The 16,988-nt window shown below is 36.5% G+C and overlaps 1 protein-coding gene across 3 annotated transcripts in view; it reads left to right on the top strand.

Annotated features, from left to right (window-relative positions):
* LPCAT1 (lysophosphatidylcholine acyltransferase 1) overlaps window positions 1–16,988 on the top strand; it is a 63,943-nt gene that overhangs the window by 27,414 nt on the left and 19,541 nt on the right. For all 3 annotated transcript variants that reach the window (XM_049830529.1, XM_049830530.1, XM_049830531.1), the window contains exons 7-9: window positions 950–984; window positions 3,544–3,598; window positions 7,157–7,239. In XM_049830529.1, coding sequence (XP_049686486.1) covers window positions 950–984; window positions 3,544–3,598; window positions 7,157–7,239 — 173 coding nt within the window. The remainder of the gene's footprint in view (window positions 1–949; window positions 985–3,543; window positions 3,599–7,156; window positions 7,240–16,988) is intronic.

Genomic DNA, 16,988 nt, shown 5'->3' on the forward strand with positions numbered 1-16,988 from the left:
TTACTAAGTCCTCTTGTCTTTCCATTAACGACTTGTACATTTTTTTCCCAGTTGTTCAGAACAGTAGCTTTGGAACTCATTTTCAGGTTTTTGGATTCTTACTTCTATGCTTAAATTTCATGTCCAAGTGTTGCAATTTTTTTCTTATGGTGTTTCTTAGTCTTACAGTTAAAATGTGATGACCTTTACTGTTATATTCTTCCTTGTCACCAGTTATATACTTCTTTCCAGGTCTCCATTCTTTTTTTGCTGGTTGGATCTTGTTCACTTTTTTCACTGCTATTTGTCCTCTCTTAGTGTTTTATACACTGCTCATTGCAGCCATCTAAAAGTGCTGCTGGTCTTGCCTGAGAGTAAATTCGTGGGTTTAGGTGTCTTATGTGCCTTTTGATTCTTGGATCAGGCAGGTGGCTGTATGCTGTCTGTGAGTACAGGCAACTGGAAAAATACTGTTTTGAGGTCCAACTTAAGGTCTGTCTTGTCCTACTGCTTCATGTCAGTTAAGCAGACTTCAGTCATCTCCACAGGTCCCAAACACTTCAGAAGTGTTACAGAGCGTTCATATCTGTTGCTGGGAGGCCTGTGTAAAGTGTAGGGGGACACCCTGTCAAGCAGGATGGGTTAGGAAAATACACATGGCCTATGCATATCCAAGAACTTCAGCTCACAGTAAAGAACTTTCTTTTCCAAGGCTAACAGCATTTGAAGAATCCCTGGATCTTTAACCGTTTTATGAATATAGATATTCTGTGTTTAAGAGCTGGGTTCCTGGGCATTTCCTAGCTACCTAAAAGGTAGCTGGTTCCTGTTGGGGCTAAGAACTTTTGCAAAGAGGGCACTGAAGTTCCGTGTAAACCTTTTAGTCATATGTTATCAGTTATACTAACTATAATGTTACAAAAGTTTAAAATACAGTAATTAATTGCAACTGTCGTGCTTCTTTTCTTAGGATACAATCACATGGACGTGGCAAGGGCCAGGAGCGTAAGTGGTTTATGTTTAATTGCTTATACCATGATTGCTTTCCTTCATTAGTTTTTATTTACATGTCTTATAGGCATATATAGTCAAGTAGTAATTGCTGGTTATTGGCTTATTCTCTGGGATTAATTTGTCTTTTATCTATTATTACTTAGTTATGATAATACTCAGAGGAATTCAGGCATAAACAGTATAATTCTGCTGCTATGATTTTGGTGGTTTGCAGAATGGATTTTAGGTTTTTATTTCAAACTTTTTTTTTTAAGCCAAGTGCATTGATTTGGTGTGTTTCTGTATGGCTATTGTTTGAAATTGGTCTAGTCCCATGGAAACAGTCAACTCAGGGAATTTGGAGATACTGTTTCCATTATCTTGCCTGAATGCAACTTTGATTTTTTTTTTTTTAAACCCAAAATGTTTTTCTAGAGGTTCCTTAGTAAATTTATGTAAAATACTAAATGAAACAGTTCTTGCTTGTTTAAAAAAAATAATATTTTTTTAGCATTATTTTCACGTTGTGGTTGGACTAGTTCTAAAGTGTTTCAATGAAGATCAAAGCAATAAATTTTGAACCCTACGTAACAGGGAGTTGGTTTCTATGGTTAATGGCTTGCCATTAGCCTTCTTGGGAACTATTGTTTTGAATGTCCCACCTGAGATGCTGTATTTTAGTAGTAACGAGGAAACCATTGGGATTAGCCAAGATTCAAGTAATTTAGAGTTTTGTGAATTAATTTTGCACCTTCAAATGGACTGGGAACCAGGTCTAATTAAGGACACGTCTAGATTTGGAGACTTGATGAAATCATTGATCACTTTCAAAGGTTCAGCTTTTAGTGAAGTCGTCATGTTGGAAGTGGATGAATCCATAATAGTGTCTAAAGTAAGTAGGTACTGTAGCATTTACTGTATGCAGGGATTTCTTTTCTCTCCTTGTGAGTTCCTACCTGTTCCCTTGCATTTGCACTGCAGTTCGTCTAGCAAATTAACTCAGCCAGAGGGGAGAAAGATGAGTAGCTTACTTCCAGCTTAGTCTACTACCTGAGGAGTCAAGAACACATAGGAGGAAGAAGAGGGAAGGAACTTGTAGGTGTGTTGCCTCAGATCACTTCAATGTGTACAAAACCCTTACTTGGAAGTGCTGACCACTGCTTAATAAAGTGAAATTAAATTAAAGCTGAATCAATCTGAGGCAGGACGTGATGTTATGCAAATTCACTGGATCAGTTTAAATTACAGCCTTATTTAATTAGGATTAATTCTCCTGAGTGACCTAAAATGTATTTCTGATGTCTTAGCAGAAAATACTGTTAAGACTGATACAGTCTTCACTTTCTCAGCGAATGTCTCTCTTCTGTCATAGTGTTAGCCAAAACTTAGTCTGGAAATGCTGATGTATCCAAGAGTATTCTGTTTGTTCAAAGTTGTTGTAGCCTATAAAATGGATTGAAAACTTGTCACATGGAAACTATGCGCTTCCACTTACAGAAGTTACTTACAGTAATGTTTTACTATTTTGACAGTATTCAGAGCAGATCAACACATTCTACCTTGAAAATAAAGATTGACTATAGCATACAACTTAAATTTTTTCTGCATCAGGCTTGAGTTAGATACAGGTTCTATCAGTTTTTTATGTTGATATTTATAATTTGAGGATTACAGAGAGTTGACAGAGAAAAGTTTACTTGTCCAAGAGCATTAAAAAACTAATAAATTACAAGGACCCAGAAACCAGACTTTCATATTTCCTGTCAGCGACATGAACTTCAAATCACAAGTTCCCCTGTTCTTGCTCCTTTTCTTTGCTTTAATCTGTTCAAAGTTCAGTAAGAAAGAAGGGGAAAAAACTGTGTTGCAGCCCTGAATGAGTGTATAGCAAAATGAGCAGGGTTTTGCTTCTAGGAACTGCACTTTATCTGCCTAAGAGGATTTTGACCAGCCCTCACCTCACAGTGATTGATTGCTGTAACTACCTAGATACTGTATAAAATGTGGCTACTGACTCGGCTCCCTAATTTAGGTTTACTAAATCCTTTCCTGGATTTGAATCTTCCTGCTTTCTAAGGTCAAGTTTATTCCAGTATCTTGTGTCTTAGGCTACAAAAACGCATGTACTATTACAGACTTCTGAAGTATAATGAACTTTGATTCCAAACCAAGTTGTTAATAAAATCACAGCAATTATAATTAATCTTGCCAGCTCTATGCTGAATACAGCATTTTCTTGAAACAGACATTCTTTCCACACTATGTGTACATCATATCTTACTGTATGTATTAGTACCTGTATATCATATTACTGCTTGTCTCCCTGCTTTTGGGTATCTTTTAAGATGCAACTTCAGTGTAAATTGCTTTTGTTCTACCTTACAGAATGTAATGTATAGAATTACTCACAAAGACCTTTTCTGTTAATTTTTATCTGAATATGATCATACCTACAAGTAGGAATGTTACTTGAAGACTTCAGAGCATAATGTACTACTGTTTCACTACATGTAAATCTTTTTCCCTTATCCTTTTCCTTTTTTTTTCTTTTTTTTTTCTTTTCCCTTTCAGGTTAGAAATTCTATGGCTTACTTTGTGTCAGTTTCACAATTCTGTGGAAATTGAGGTAAGTAAAAAAAAAAAACAAACCAGTGTATTCTGAGCAGTATCAGAATACATAATATTGTACATAATTCTGAAGTAAAAGTTTGTATTCCAACTTTATATGTTAACACACTCTAAAAATAGGTTAAAATACCACTTATGTTTTAGACAAATGGCTTCTGTATCTGAAAATGTAGCCTAAAAATGGAGTAACAAAATATAGTTTTCCACTTGGCTTAAAACTTTACTTTCTTACTCATTGAAATTGAGTAGATAGATTTCTGACTCGTTTAAAGAGTCTTTTGTGAACAAATTTCTTGTCTTTCAATCACCTGATTGTTATTCCAGCTAGTATACCAACTGTGTATGTTAGATATCCAAGTGTGTCAATGCTGATGTACAAACCTAAGGACTCACTTCTAGAGAAAAATCATTTTAAGTGGTTTCTTATAGGCCAGATAGATTATTTAATATGTCTGGCTAATTTTTTTATTAGGCTGCACTGTTCAGAATGTGAAATTGGAAAACAAAAAGAAAATTTATGTATATTCTTAACTTTATTTTGAGGGAAACACTATGTGATTCTAAGGCTGAAGACTATCGTAGTGAAAATGTGAAAACAGTTAAAACCTTTCCTTTTAAATTGCTATCCTCGTGCATTTTCCAGAGAGTAATTAATCTTTGTGGAGAAGTATGGTGTTTTAAAGGTGTTATAGAGGATATTTGACAGACGTCATGCGGTTCTTTTGCTTACCTTTTTTAATAATGAGGTAGCTACTTATCTCTTACTGGTGGCAGGGTAAATTAGTAGGAACTATTACATATTTACATACATGTACGTGTTACTATTGTAACATATAATGTGCTAATCATGGTATTTAGCATTGCTATGCTCTGTGTTTACTTATTTATGCTATAAATTCTTCTCAAAAGTAATGAATTCACAAAATACCAGCCACTGACCAGTTGTTTCTATTATAGAAATTAGTGGTTTGTATTATCACTTTAGTTGCGTGTTTGCAGCTATTAATAGTAAAAAAAAAATAATTAAAAAAAATAAAAAAAATCTTATTCCAAAACAGTGGCCCGTTTGTGGTAGAAGGACAAGGAGTGATTGCCTCGTGTAGATACACGACAAACCAGCTAATTGGCAGGATTTTTACTCTGTCTCAGGAACATGGTTTTCTGCCCCCAGCAAGTAAAATGGGTTCTTTCACACAGAAGTGAACACCGCTGAGCTTTTGTGATTTTTGAGGCAGCAGCTGCTAGCAGCTGCTGAGTTTCTGTAGCACATACAGAACTTGCACAAAGACAAGTTATAATCTTTGGTTGTCTTTAAAAAAAAAAAAAAAAAAAAAAAGGCAAGTGACTTTCTGAAATACTCTGTACTAAAGCAGGAGCTGGCAGAGGCTAGAAGAGCAGAGCTGTTTGCAAGGCTGCTCGCAAGTATGAGGCAGAGTACTTGAGAGCTACTTGTTGAATCTGTTTTTGTAAGGAAGTGCTGCAGATTTAGGAACATAGAGAAAAAGAGTTGTTCTGTGTTCAAAGTCATGTTTTTCCCTTGGTTTTCAGATTTTGTTGGCTTTTATTCCTGCTTTGTTCCATCAGCACAGGGATACTGGCTAATACCAACCAGCCTTGATACCAGAATTACTGCTGAAGACCCAATAACTCAGGGAGATGTACAGCAAAGCAACACAATTTCAATATGGTTCTGATTAAATGATAGCTTGTAAGGTCTAACAGCCAGCAATCAGGATCCAAAGATTGTTAGTCTGAGCTTCTCTGTATACAATGTATGTTCTGGCATTATGTGTCATCCAGCATGTATATTGAGAAGCAAGCATCTATGTACATTTTATAATGGGTTACTATAAATAGTGGCCTGCCCATCCATTCTGTACTTGGAACTGACATGCAAGCAATCTTGTGAAGAAGAAAGGGTATGTGATCACCTGCACATGTAGTTTGTTTTGGCTCGTGTCTGTTTTGCTGGCCTGTCAGCTTCAGCATTCATACATCTATCAGCCTGCAGCAGCTGAGAGTTCTTCTCTTAGTTTTGTTAGTGGTGCTGAAATGATAATGCTGTTTCTGTCCAGTTAGGTGCAGACATGGAGAACACGTCTGAAATCACCTCATATTCCAAGTTGTCCTGATAGCAATTTGCAACTCAAAGTAAAATAAATAGAATTGGGCCCAAAGGAACAATCTTTCTGTCTCTGTTAGCTTCACAGTCTTGTCCTTTTGTATATTACATCACATCAGGCTGGTGCCACCTGCTTGTAAACCTAGAAGACAGGAGGCATAAGTTTTCAACTGCAGTGGTGCATATAGGGAAGGCTGTAGCAAAACCCAAAATAAACTAAAGATTTGTCCATCACTGAATACTTCTGAGAAACAGACAAATAATGGCAGCATTTTGGGTACTGCTGATCATACCATTATTCTTTTCTGAAAATATAGCTAACTTCATAGTTACTGAGAAATATTTGCTTAAATGATAAAATTTATGTTTATTCCCCAATTCTTATTTTCTTTTCTAAAGACCAGTGTGAAATTTCTGGGTCATAATTCCCATTTTGTATTACCGATAGGTAATTATATGAAATATAACTAAGTTTATTACACATTTGGTTTCTACTTCAGAAGCTTTCCACAGGATTACAAACATTTTGGTGCATAATTTATTTCATTACGTTGAATTACTAGGGGAATTGTCTGTCTGGGACTGAACAGGGGTGGGAATTGGAGTGATCATTTCTTGTTCCTTCTCTCTGAGAAGTTAGTTACTCGGCAGAAATGGGATGTTTGAGGGTTTTTATAGGCAAGACTGGCCATGATCTTGGGACTTGCATATTTCAATGAACACTTAAAAACATAGCTAAAAGCTAGAAGGTCTATTAATATAGGCCTTCCCATTTTGAAAGCTGCCTTTTCTGTTGCAGGTCTCCAGCAGTTGTGGTTTAATTTTCCCTTTCCAACCTCAACTGTTCTGTGGTTCTGTGGCCATCTGCATTTATTTAGAATTTTTCTTTCAACTGAGTATTGATATCCAGTGTCCAATTTGAAGGAGAAATTTTTCAAAACTTCCAACAGCAGAAGATAAAAACACTTCTAATGTGTACATTAAGCAGTCATATATGATTCAAAATATGCAGGGGCAACAGTAAATACCTGATGTCCTGAGAATCTGAATTCTTGATATTTAAGCAGATAGCAGGTGCTTTTCTTGGTAATCTGCAAAGAGCTGAACAATACAGAATGTAAGATAAAAGTTTGTGCAAGAAAATGCTAATACTTTTAAATAATTTAAAAATTCCTGGTCTCACCTATGAAAGGAAGGTAAAGCTCTACTTGGGTTCCATGAGGTAAGAAATGAGCAGAGTCACTGTTATGTGAATTTCTAGAAGTATGATGCATCCTTAAGCATTTGAGTTCCATTTTTAGTTTTTTTAATAGTCCTTCTGTTAATATAATTTTGTAAGTAGCAACAAACTGTATACCTTTTCACCATAGTGCTATAATCGAGGTTGTTTAAAATGTTAAATATTCTTGGTATAATTCAGTTCTCTGTATGCAGTTTCTGCCTGTGTATATTCCTTCAGAAGAAGAAAGAAAAAATCCAGTGTTATATGCCAATAATGTCAGACGTGTAATGGCAGAGTAAGTATGTTTTAATATGGAATAAAAATACATGTGTGATTTTAATTTTAGGCTCAAGAAAATGTCATTAAATCAAGTCAGTGTAGTTGCCTGCTTGCAAAGAAGCTTGTAGTCTGCAGTAGTCTATACAAAACTTTTTCTGTAGCAGTTGCCTTCTTCTCCGAGGAGGCCAGGGAGCCACAAATACAGCAGGAACTGTAGGAGTTGGATGTTTTGGTTCTTCTTTAACATGTCTTCATATAACAAGCCAGTTCTGCTTGCTGCTGTGGATATTTAGTCTTCTGGGGTGAAAGGTATAGTTGAATTTTATGAAAGTTAATGTAACTGAATTTTGTGATATTGAGGTTGCATTTTAAGCTGTGACTTTTTAAATGAGGTTAAGGATAGTTTCCCATATTCATTGTTAGCCTGTGGTTATTTCAAGTAGTAAAGCACAGGAAAGCTGCTTCTGTTGGAAATAGGGCACTGATACAATGCAAACTAATTGAAGTTGAATGTTAATGTGAGGATGCTTACAACACTTGTCTATAGTGTATAATAAGGCCAACACTGAATACACAGACCTTCATTGTCTTTTGTTCTATTTTTATTAATCTCTTGTTCATTCATTTTTGTCCTTTCAGTAAGTCTTCCATTTGCCAGTAAATGTTCTTTTCAGTATTTACAGAGAACCCTCAGGTGTATGATCATTAATAACTCTTGAAGGATTTATGAACCTTTCTACTCCTAATTTTGAACGAAATTGTGAAATCTTAATTTCCTTTCTGTAACTTCTCTTCTGTTTCTAAGTTGCCAGTTTGTAGACAAAAACTGGTAATTCTTCTCTGGTTTGTAAGGAGAACCCAGCTCTGTGAGTTTCCTTAAGGATGTTGGGCCTGTAATACAACAATAGATCAATAGTCGATCTGTTGTATGAAATGACAGTTCTCACAAAAGAAAAATAAAGGATCTGTTTGAATCAACCTGTCTTAGAGTTGTAGTGGCCTCAAAGACTTTTGTAGTTAATTTAAGGCAGTCAGCTGGCACTACATAAAAGTGTTGTCCTCAGACTTTGGGTAGAAGAAGGTTCTATTATGAAACCTTAAATCTGAACTCTACTTCAATCAGATGACAGGGATTGTGTGGTATAAGGAGAAATTTTGAAAGACTAAAGAAGTTTACAACAACTTGCATGTTGAAAGCCTTCTCTTCTATGTTTGCTTAGGAGGAGAGCAATGATTTTCCTTTTCCTTTTTGTTTCTTCCTCCCACCTCTGAAGAATTAGGCATTTCGGGTAACAGATGTGGGATGCAGGTCTAAAGGGAACACTCTCAGAATGGTGACAGCAAATATGGCTTGCTTGGAGATGAAGAAAAGGCTGCAGATGCTGTGTTGATGTGAAAGGAAAATAAATGTGTTTGGATATCGAAGTTCTGAAGTTAAAATGCAGATGGGACTAAACCAGAATGCTGACTCCTGGATACCATGGATTACTGTAGACCAGTTAAAATAACATCAACATAGCCAAAATTTATTTACTTCTGATCACTTCCAGATGCTTAGTTCTCCTGGCAGTTCTCCAGACTCTCCCAATTAGCTCATGTGGCTTTTGGTGTAGGAGATACCAACTCAGATGCTGCCAGTCTATTTTGGAGATCTAGCAGTTGCAACTCTAGCACCTCAGGTGCTATTTGGTGCTAGTATTGCACCCTGCATTGCTGAATAAAGGACAGTATTACTGCTTCATCTGGATTTGTCTCTTTTTCTTGAAGATTCAATTGGTGACAGTGTACTATTTTGATGTCAAGAGGTCAATTCAGTATCTCTTTAGATGTCTGCTTTCCCCTTCATCCCTGCTGTATTTTTCTGGAAGAAGAGTCTAATGCTACTGGATATTTTATAGCAGCAGAGGTGGCAGTCCCAGCTAATAATGCATTTGTAAGTCTAAAACCAGTGTTGCAGCAAAACCTTCTCTCTTGCCCCTGATTTCAAGGGGAATTGATAGAACTTACCGAGTGCAACAATAGATATGATTTCCGCTCCTGAAATCTGTTTGCCTTCATCATACTCTTGTCTTGTGAACAGCTTCTGTTAAGTGTTGAAGAAAGCACTTGACAGCATGTCTGCTTCTTATGCTGCTTCTGCTCACTGACTCTGTGGAGAATTCTTGGTTTAGCCTTACTTGTTTAGATTTTCTGTGGGCAGCCACAGATGCGAGTGATGGGAGTCTCTAGATAGTTCCTGTTCGCTTATATATAAACTGAATATTTGACAAAGGAGTTGCTGTCATTCACAGATGTTTGCTTCCTTAGGACATTAGTTTCTTGCATGACAGATTAATTTACTTGCCCCAAAAGTGAAACCCAAAGTGAGCCTGGCCTTTTGGCACTCTGCTTTAGGCCAGGAACTTCAAGTGTAACTGTTCTCCTATGCTTCAGGTTCCCTCAGGCAGCCATACCAATAACAAAGGAAATGCTGTCTTTTAACTGTTGTAGCGCTCTACACATCTTCATTGTATTCCTTCTCATCTGGGATAACAAGGATTGTATACTTTTGAAGATGCATTCAGGTGTTAACCAACCATTTGTATTATTCATCTTTGCTGCCATAGAGCATCCATTTGAGTATGAATACACTGGTTTGTTTTTCCTGGACCATGTTGTGGATGATCATCTCATTGATGTGAACGTTGTGACGAGAAGTTACTCAGGACAGATTACTGTTCTGCTCTGCAGGCACCCTTTTCTGCTGCTTTTCAGGACCTCATCTCACAGACTTTTTTTTCTAAACTAAACCTAGTTTATGTTTTAATTAATTCAAATGTAACATGAGCTGATCTTTTCTTGATTGATGGTGTTTTTCAGTATTTGTGCACTGATCTGTCACCAAATTCCACAAGAATCCAGGTGATATATTTCTGTTTTTTAAAGGATAGTGCTGTGGCAGAAAATGAATTTAAGGCTCGCAGCTTCTACAGACCTTTCAGTTGCACCTGTGGATATTTGCTTCCTGCAATGCTAACTTGCAGTCATATCTTGTGTTGCAATCCTCCTCATCAAGAGGATGAGCAAGATCCAAGCCTTAGTGGTTGATTGCTTTACAGCATCTATAAAACCCCAAAACTTCTTTCTAAAAGGCTTTCTTAATCTCACCTATGCAATTACCAGGTTTTAATGTCTGTGATCTTCAACCTTTTTTCTCATTGACAGATATTTACTCAGTAGCATTGGGCCAAAAACTAGATCATGTGCAGTCTTGTTACAGCCACTCAGCTCACTGTTTCTTCTGTTTTGGGGATTATCTGTGTAATCAGAACTCATGCAGGATAGCCACTGCTGCTGAATAGTTACTCCATGCTTGTCTTCCCTGGGATCATTTTCTTATTGTGCACAAAAGGTATGTGCAAATTAGATTAATCTACTGTTCAAAGTATGGACCCCTACTTATTCCTTGTCAATATGCTTTGGATTTGATTTTTCTCATATAACCTATCTTCTTGAGCGCGTCTGTCATCTTTAGTCTTTCTGGTCTTCCTCTGACTTCTACTCTGTTTCATCGATATCCATCTCATCCACAACATGCAGTCAGGAAGTGTGTTTAGAGCCACTTTAACTGAAAAAGTTGAGTGCTTTTAAATATGGCAACAATCCATGCAGGTTCTCCCTTTAAAATAAATAAATAAGATTTGGTGATATCTTAAGTTTAATTCACTTCATGTGTTCTTTATTGTTTTAATACAGTTCTGAAACCACCATGCTAGTAAGTCATGCCATGTAGATACACATTATATTGGCTCACTTTTTAAAGTATTACTTAAAATTGCAAGATCATAATTTTGGACTTCATGTGTGAGCTGTTATCACCTTACATTAATGGTAGTAAACATGGATTATTTTGATCTGTTAATTTATTAATTTTGGTACTTACTGTTTCTTCTATATATCTTCTAATTGTGTCAAGCTTTCTGGCCTGCATTGTTACATTTTTATTTTTGCTTTTTAAAAAAGTATTTTCAAAGTATTAACTCATGATTTACTGGAACTACAGTAGTGTTGTAAAATCATCGGTGTGTAGACTTGAGGCTTCAACCCTAGCTCTTCTAGAATTATCAGGAACAAATCATCTGACCTTGCCATCATAAGTATTTATTTTTTAAAATCTCAGTGATAAATTAAACATCTTTACCGCTGTTAAAGCATTTGAAAGTACTTCATGTTATTCATAAGATATGTCATCTTAATTGTTTCTTGATTTAAAGTATTTATTGCATGCGACATCTTTTTTTGCCTCTTGGCAATTTTACTATCTTCAGTTAGTAATAGGTTATGTCACCGTTTACATTTTTTTTCTTATGCTTTAAAAACAGTCTTATGCTTCTTAGCTGCATCAGTTGCAACTTTTTCTCTGTCTTTACCTTTCCATATTGTTCTTATGCATCATAGTTTCTAATTTACTGATACCCACTTAAAATTCATTTGTTTTGTGGTGGGTTTGTATTTCCCTAAAAAAAAAAATTAAAAATTAGTTGTCTGTCTTCATTGTGGGATTGTAGCCTTTTGCCTGTTGAATTGATTCTTCAACACCTAATTTTCATTAGCACTTTTATTCTGGAAGACAGAATTATTCTGATAGTTGTAAAATAATCTAAGTACTGTTAAGAGTATAGAAATACTGCTTTAAAGAAAAAGTAGGTAACTCTTCCACTCCCACTTTCCAATACAAAATTTGTTAGTTTTCTTACTATCCATTAGGGCTTAAATATATTTAAAAGGAGTATGTCAGTAGCTCAGCTTCTAGTTAGTTGCATGTACCTAGCTCTGTTCATTTTGTACACAAATAAACCCATGGTAGTGCAGGCAGCTAATTGTGAAAATCTGCACTCCAGGCTTTTTTTGTGTAAGTAACCTTGCCCATAATTATAGATGGAGACTGCTTAGATAATTATACAGAGACCTGTTGGACACTTACTAACATATAAACGCAATTTGTTTTGCTTTAGTTTGTTAGTTTCTCTTACAGAGACTATCTTCAAAATAAAGAATAATATGGGTTAGATGGTACAATTTGAAAACAAATGCAAGTTAAAACATTGCAGCTTTGTTAATTTTTTTATGCATATGGCAGATGTTTAGACCGAGACCTGATGGAAACTGGACACCTTTCCTTCTTGTTTTTTCAAAACTTAAGCACCTCAGAACTGAAGTTCTGTCAGCATCCCTGATTTGAGCATTTCATTTTTCTATCTTTCTGGTGTTAGAACTCAGCATTATAACTACAGACATGACACTAGCCAGGGGTTGTGAAGTTTCTTTTGTGGTGAGCCCAGAAAGGCAGACTTCCTGTAGAAATACCAAAATGTCATTGTCTGGTTTGCATTTTTCCAATAACTTTGTTTTTCTTCTCCAATTACACAAACACTTTAAGGCATGTTTTTTTTTATTTACAGTAGATGCTCAAATCAATTGATGTGCAGAATGTTAGGCATGGAACTTGAAAACATCTGTCTTCCTTACGTTTTCTCTGTCAAGTGCTTGCCAGGATCACTTTCCCCTTGTTGGAGCATGTCATGCTGTTAAAGCAGTAACTCTTATCAGCTTGACATATGAGAACTATGGTTTTGCTTTTGAGCAATGAATCCTTTTTTTCTAGCATGCTGGTGAAGGCCAAAGATATTGCAGATAGTCTTCTGCGTCCATTTCGCCTTTTGTATCTTCTACATAGTCAAAATGAGATTTTTATTATTTTTCTTGAAGGCTTTGACAGCATCAGAATGTGATGTCTGCCACTGTATGTGATATGGTAATGCTAGTTGCTGAAGAATAGCTTTGAGGATGTGGATTTGCAGTAGCTTACTGGTCTATCTTGTGGCTATTCGTTGTATTTTTCAGTGGCCAGTTAAATCTAACTTTGGAGAAACTGCTGTGCTCTGTGCCTGTGCTGTCTTAAGTTTTATATGTGACTCTGCAGAAGCACTGCTTGGATGCTCAGCACTCAACTTTGAAATTCAAGACTTCTTTTTGTCAGTTTTGTACCATCAAAGGCATGAGGATTAGTGTAAGTGGAATTACTGAAGTGCTGGAGTTAACAAGCATCCATTTGTTTAGGTTTCAGGCCATATACAAAAATGGAGATAACTACATCGTGCACTCTTTTATTTCTGTGAATGCTGCAAGTGTGGCTATGAGGCAAATATAGTTGCTGAACATGGTTAACTCTGCGCAGCTTCTTGCTAAGTTTATTTTCTCAAGGAAGAGATAATATTTTAAAGTAAAATTTTGCAACAGTTTGGTTTGAACTAGATTTTTTGAATGCTGATAACACAAAGAGAATCCACTTCATTTTTCACCCCTTGAAGATTTGTGATGTACAAGCCTACAAGATCTTATCCAGACCGACAATTACAGGACCTATTTTCTTAACACAAGGGATAAGTTCAACTGTTAGCAGTTTCTTTTTCTGTCTAAAAATTAAACCATCATGAGATACTATATTCTTGATGTGACCTCCAGACTCCTATGACTGGCCTTTCATTTGCTTATAGAAGGTCACAAAGTAGGAGTAGTCCAAGGAGAGAAAAGGGGCTACCTACCCTGGCCTTCCAAGACTAAATAGGTGAAACCTCTGCAGCTTGGGAAAGAAAGAAAAAGAAGGGGGAAAAAAAGTGGAGAGTTGTTTTGAAGGTCAGTAAAATCATGAGTGTTCTGGAAATGTGTAGTAAGGCAACTCCTGTTACTCTCCGTAGCAGAAGAGATAGAAAGCACTCAACAGTAGATCAGCTAAAAGTAAATTGAAATACTCTTTAAAACATATACAAAATTGTGGCTTTCACTACCAGATGCATAAAATGAATCCATCAGAGCTGACATATACTGTAAAAAATTTGGTCCGTCAGTGATTCTAAGCCACAGTGGTACAAATAGTCTCTGGTTCAGGAAGTTCCTACACAGAAGACTACCATGTTTTGTGTCTTTTTCCTAAACATCTGATAGCAAATTTGGTATTTTACTTCACTATCCTTTTAATGTCTTCAGCACCCTATAAGGATTACAGCCAATTTAAAGTGGTTTTATTGAGTAGCCTGTGGAATCTTTTTCTAGATTAGTTCACAGTTCTGCTTATTAACTGTGTAAAACATTTTGAAAATGTTTTTGTTAAAGCATAGATTCAGAGTGTCACAATATTGCCTGTACTCTTTTCTCTCACTTTCCATAATATTACAGCAGTCACAGTCTGGTTTATGTTCAGAATTTTGTATGTATAGTGGATTGGTATGCAGAAGATGAGAAAGTTGATAATTTATTTTTATATTATGACTGCACAAGTGTTAGACATAGGGAGCTGTTTGGTGTGAGAAGTCAGAATATAACAAGTACAACTGTTGCACGTAGCAGATTGGGTTTGCAAGAAGGCTTTTGGATTTTTGTTTGGTTTTATTTTGGGATTTGGTTTGGTTTTTTTGAAGTGCCTTGCTGATTTTGGAATTTCATGTAATGTGGTATCATGAAAGGTAAATAGCCAGTATTTCAGAGGTGGGAGGGAGGGAGAAAGTTTCAAGGTATGTCAAGCCAAACATGCACATCTGGCCATGTAAAAGTGCTGAACAGTAAAAAGGCCAGGCTCAGGTTAACTGACTGTGAAAGCAGAGGTAGCATGAAGAAAAAAGGGAAAAAAATGCATCCAAATGAAGATATGGGACAAGCTGTTATATTTCTGGTTTATTAAAAACATTGGGTTGCACTTGCAATTTGCATCTCAAATTGAAATGATCTTTTTTTTTCCCTAACAGTTGAATTGAAGTAGAGGAAGATTGCCCTGGAGATGAGTTGGGATAGTTTGGTAACTGGTTCTGTAGAAAATCCTGTCAGTTGCAGCTGTACCCAGGCTTTACAGTGAACTCTAGTATGCCAGTATTGTAGTATTCTAAGAAACTGAAAAATTCCCAAGTCTTAGCACAAATAATGAGCTTTATATGTTCCCCAGCCTCAGATTTTTCAACATTCTGAGCTGAAATCGAGGTCCTTTTGTGTTTAACTTCTAGCTCTACAGAGCTTGTGATTTACTTTCTGAACTCAAGAGCCCCTTGAACTCCAATTTATCTGGCCTTGTTTGATCCTATGACTGAATGTCACTGTGAGCAAAAGTTGTTTCTTCCCCTTCTTTACTTCTCATATTTGTAATTCCGAAAATCTGGATCTATATACAAACACACTGTTTCAGTTCATTTTGCTTTTTTTGGAAGTCCAGAGGCTGGAAAATTGCCAACAGGTGAGCAAGAGAAGATGCTTTTATCCTTCTCAATCCTGTTTTGTGTTTGTGTTGACACTGGGCATACCTGCAGGCATTAATTGTAGTGGGAATTTTTCCTGTACCAATAGCACTGTAAGTCTGGCCCAAATTCCACTCCTTCTGTAAGGGGTGCACACAGCTATAAAAAGATGCAGGTTTTATTTTCCCCTTATGGTTTGGCTGAATCTGAGATGATCCCTACTTTTGTTTGGAATTTGTTCTGTATCACACGTTTGGGTTTGGTTGGTTGTTGGGGTTTTTTTTAGTTCCTCTCTGGCTAGGCTCCTTCAGCATATTTGGGTACCATTATTTAGGAGAAATTATTTATATCTGGCATTGGCTCTGGATGGCAGTCAGTCAGGCTTCTACCCTCCCCCCAGGCTGAGTGGCCTGATCTTAGTCATCTTTCTTTTGATGTGTTTGAAAAGCTTCTAGCTTTTAGTTTTAACAAGATACTGCTTCTTGCTTTGGCTTGCCACCTTATGGTTATGTTTTAACTTGTCTGTCTTCTCTCTTTTCCTTGAGAGAATGTTGGGTTTTTTAAAAAAAACAGTCTTTTTGTTCTAATTGCCACCTTTAATCAGTTGCTGAGTCATACTGGATTTTGTTTTGTCCTTTCAGAATCTTATTAAATAAGTGTCTTGTCACTTCTCCTGATTCCCTAATATGGTGTGTTGTTTTGTACCACAAATGAATGCTTTACCCTTTCAGTTTAACTTATTTTTTAACCAGCTTCCCCTTTACTGTATAGTTGCCCTGTGCTTCAGCTGATTGCCCATAAGTTCCTGTATTTCTGTTGTGTGCTATACCTACTGTTGCCTTAAGATCTCTTGAAATTTGGTGTAATGTGCCTAGCTGGACAAGATCTTCAATTATTACCACATTCTTTTATATAAGCTGCTCTGGATAGTAGTGCTTTATAGTGTGTCCTTGCTGCTCTAGGAGTTCAGCTATTTCACTACAGTTGCCAGGGAAGTTTATAGGGATGATCTAGTGCGCACGCAGTACAAAAGAAGGGAACAGGCAGTAATCTAAACTGGCAGGATAGACTCTCCTTCTTTCCTCCACCCCTTTTTCTTCTTCCAAGGAAATTGATTTTGTATTGTATAATACTACACTGTATTAAATACCATCTAATACAAGTATTGACAAGACCTGTAATACCTGATCTCTAAGTCAGGTGGAACTTGGAAATAGATTTAAATGCCCTCAGTATGGGGGAGTTCTTCATCTGGATTTTACACAACATTTATTACAACATTAACCATAAGTCCAAAGGGGTGAAATATGGTGTCACAAGGACCTCTTGTGACATTCCGTTAAGGTGGTTTACTTATTTGCAAATACTACTAGGACATTCTTCACAGGAGGAGTAGTGTGATGAAACAGGAACAGATCAAGAAATGAAAAATTTGGAGGAACTGAATTTAATCACTTAGGTTCACCCATATGAGGCAATCTAGCCTTCAACAGTCTGCAGGATT

This window comes from Accipiter gentilis, chromosome 27, assembly GCF_929443795.1.
Source record: "Accipiter gentilis chromosome 27, bAccGen1.1, whole genome shotgun sequence".
In the NCBI taxonomy this organism is placed as follows: domain Eukaryota; kingdom Metazoa; phylum Chordata; class Aves; order Accipitriformes; family Accipitridae; genus Astur; species Astur gentilis.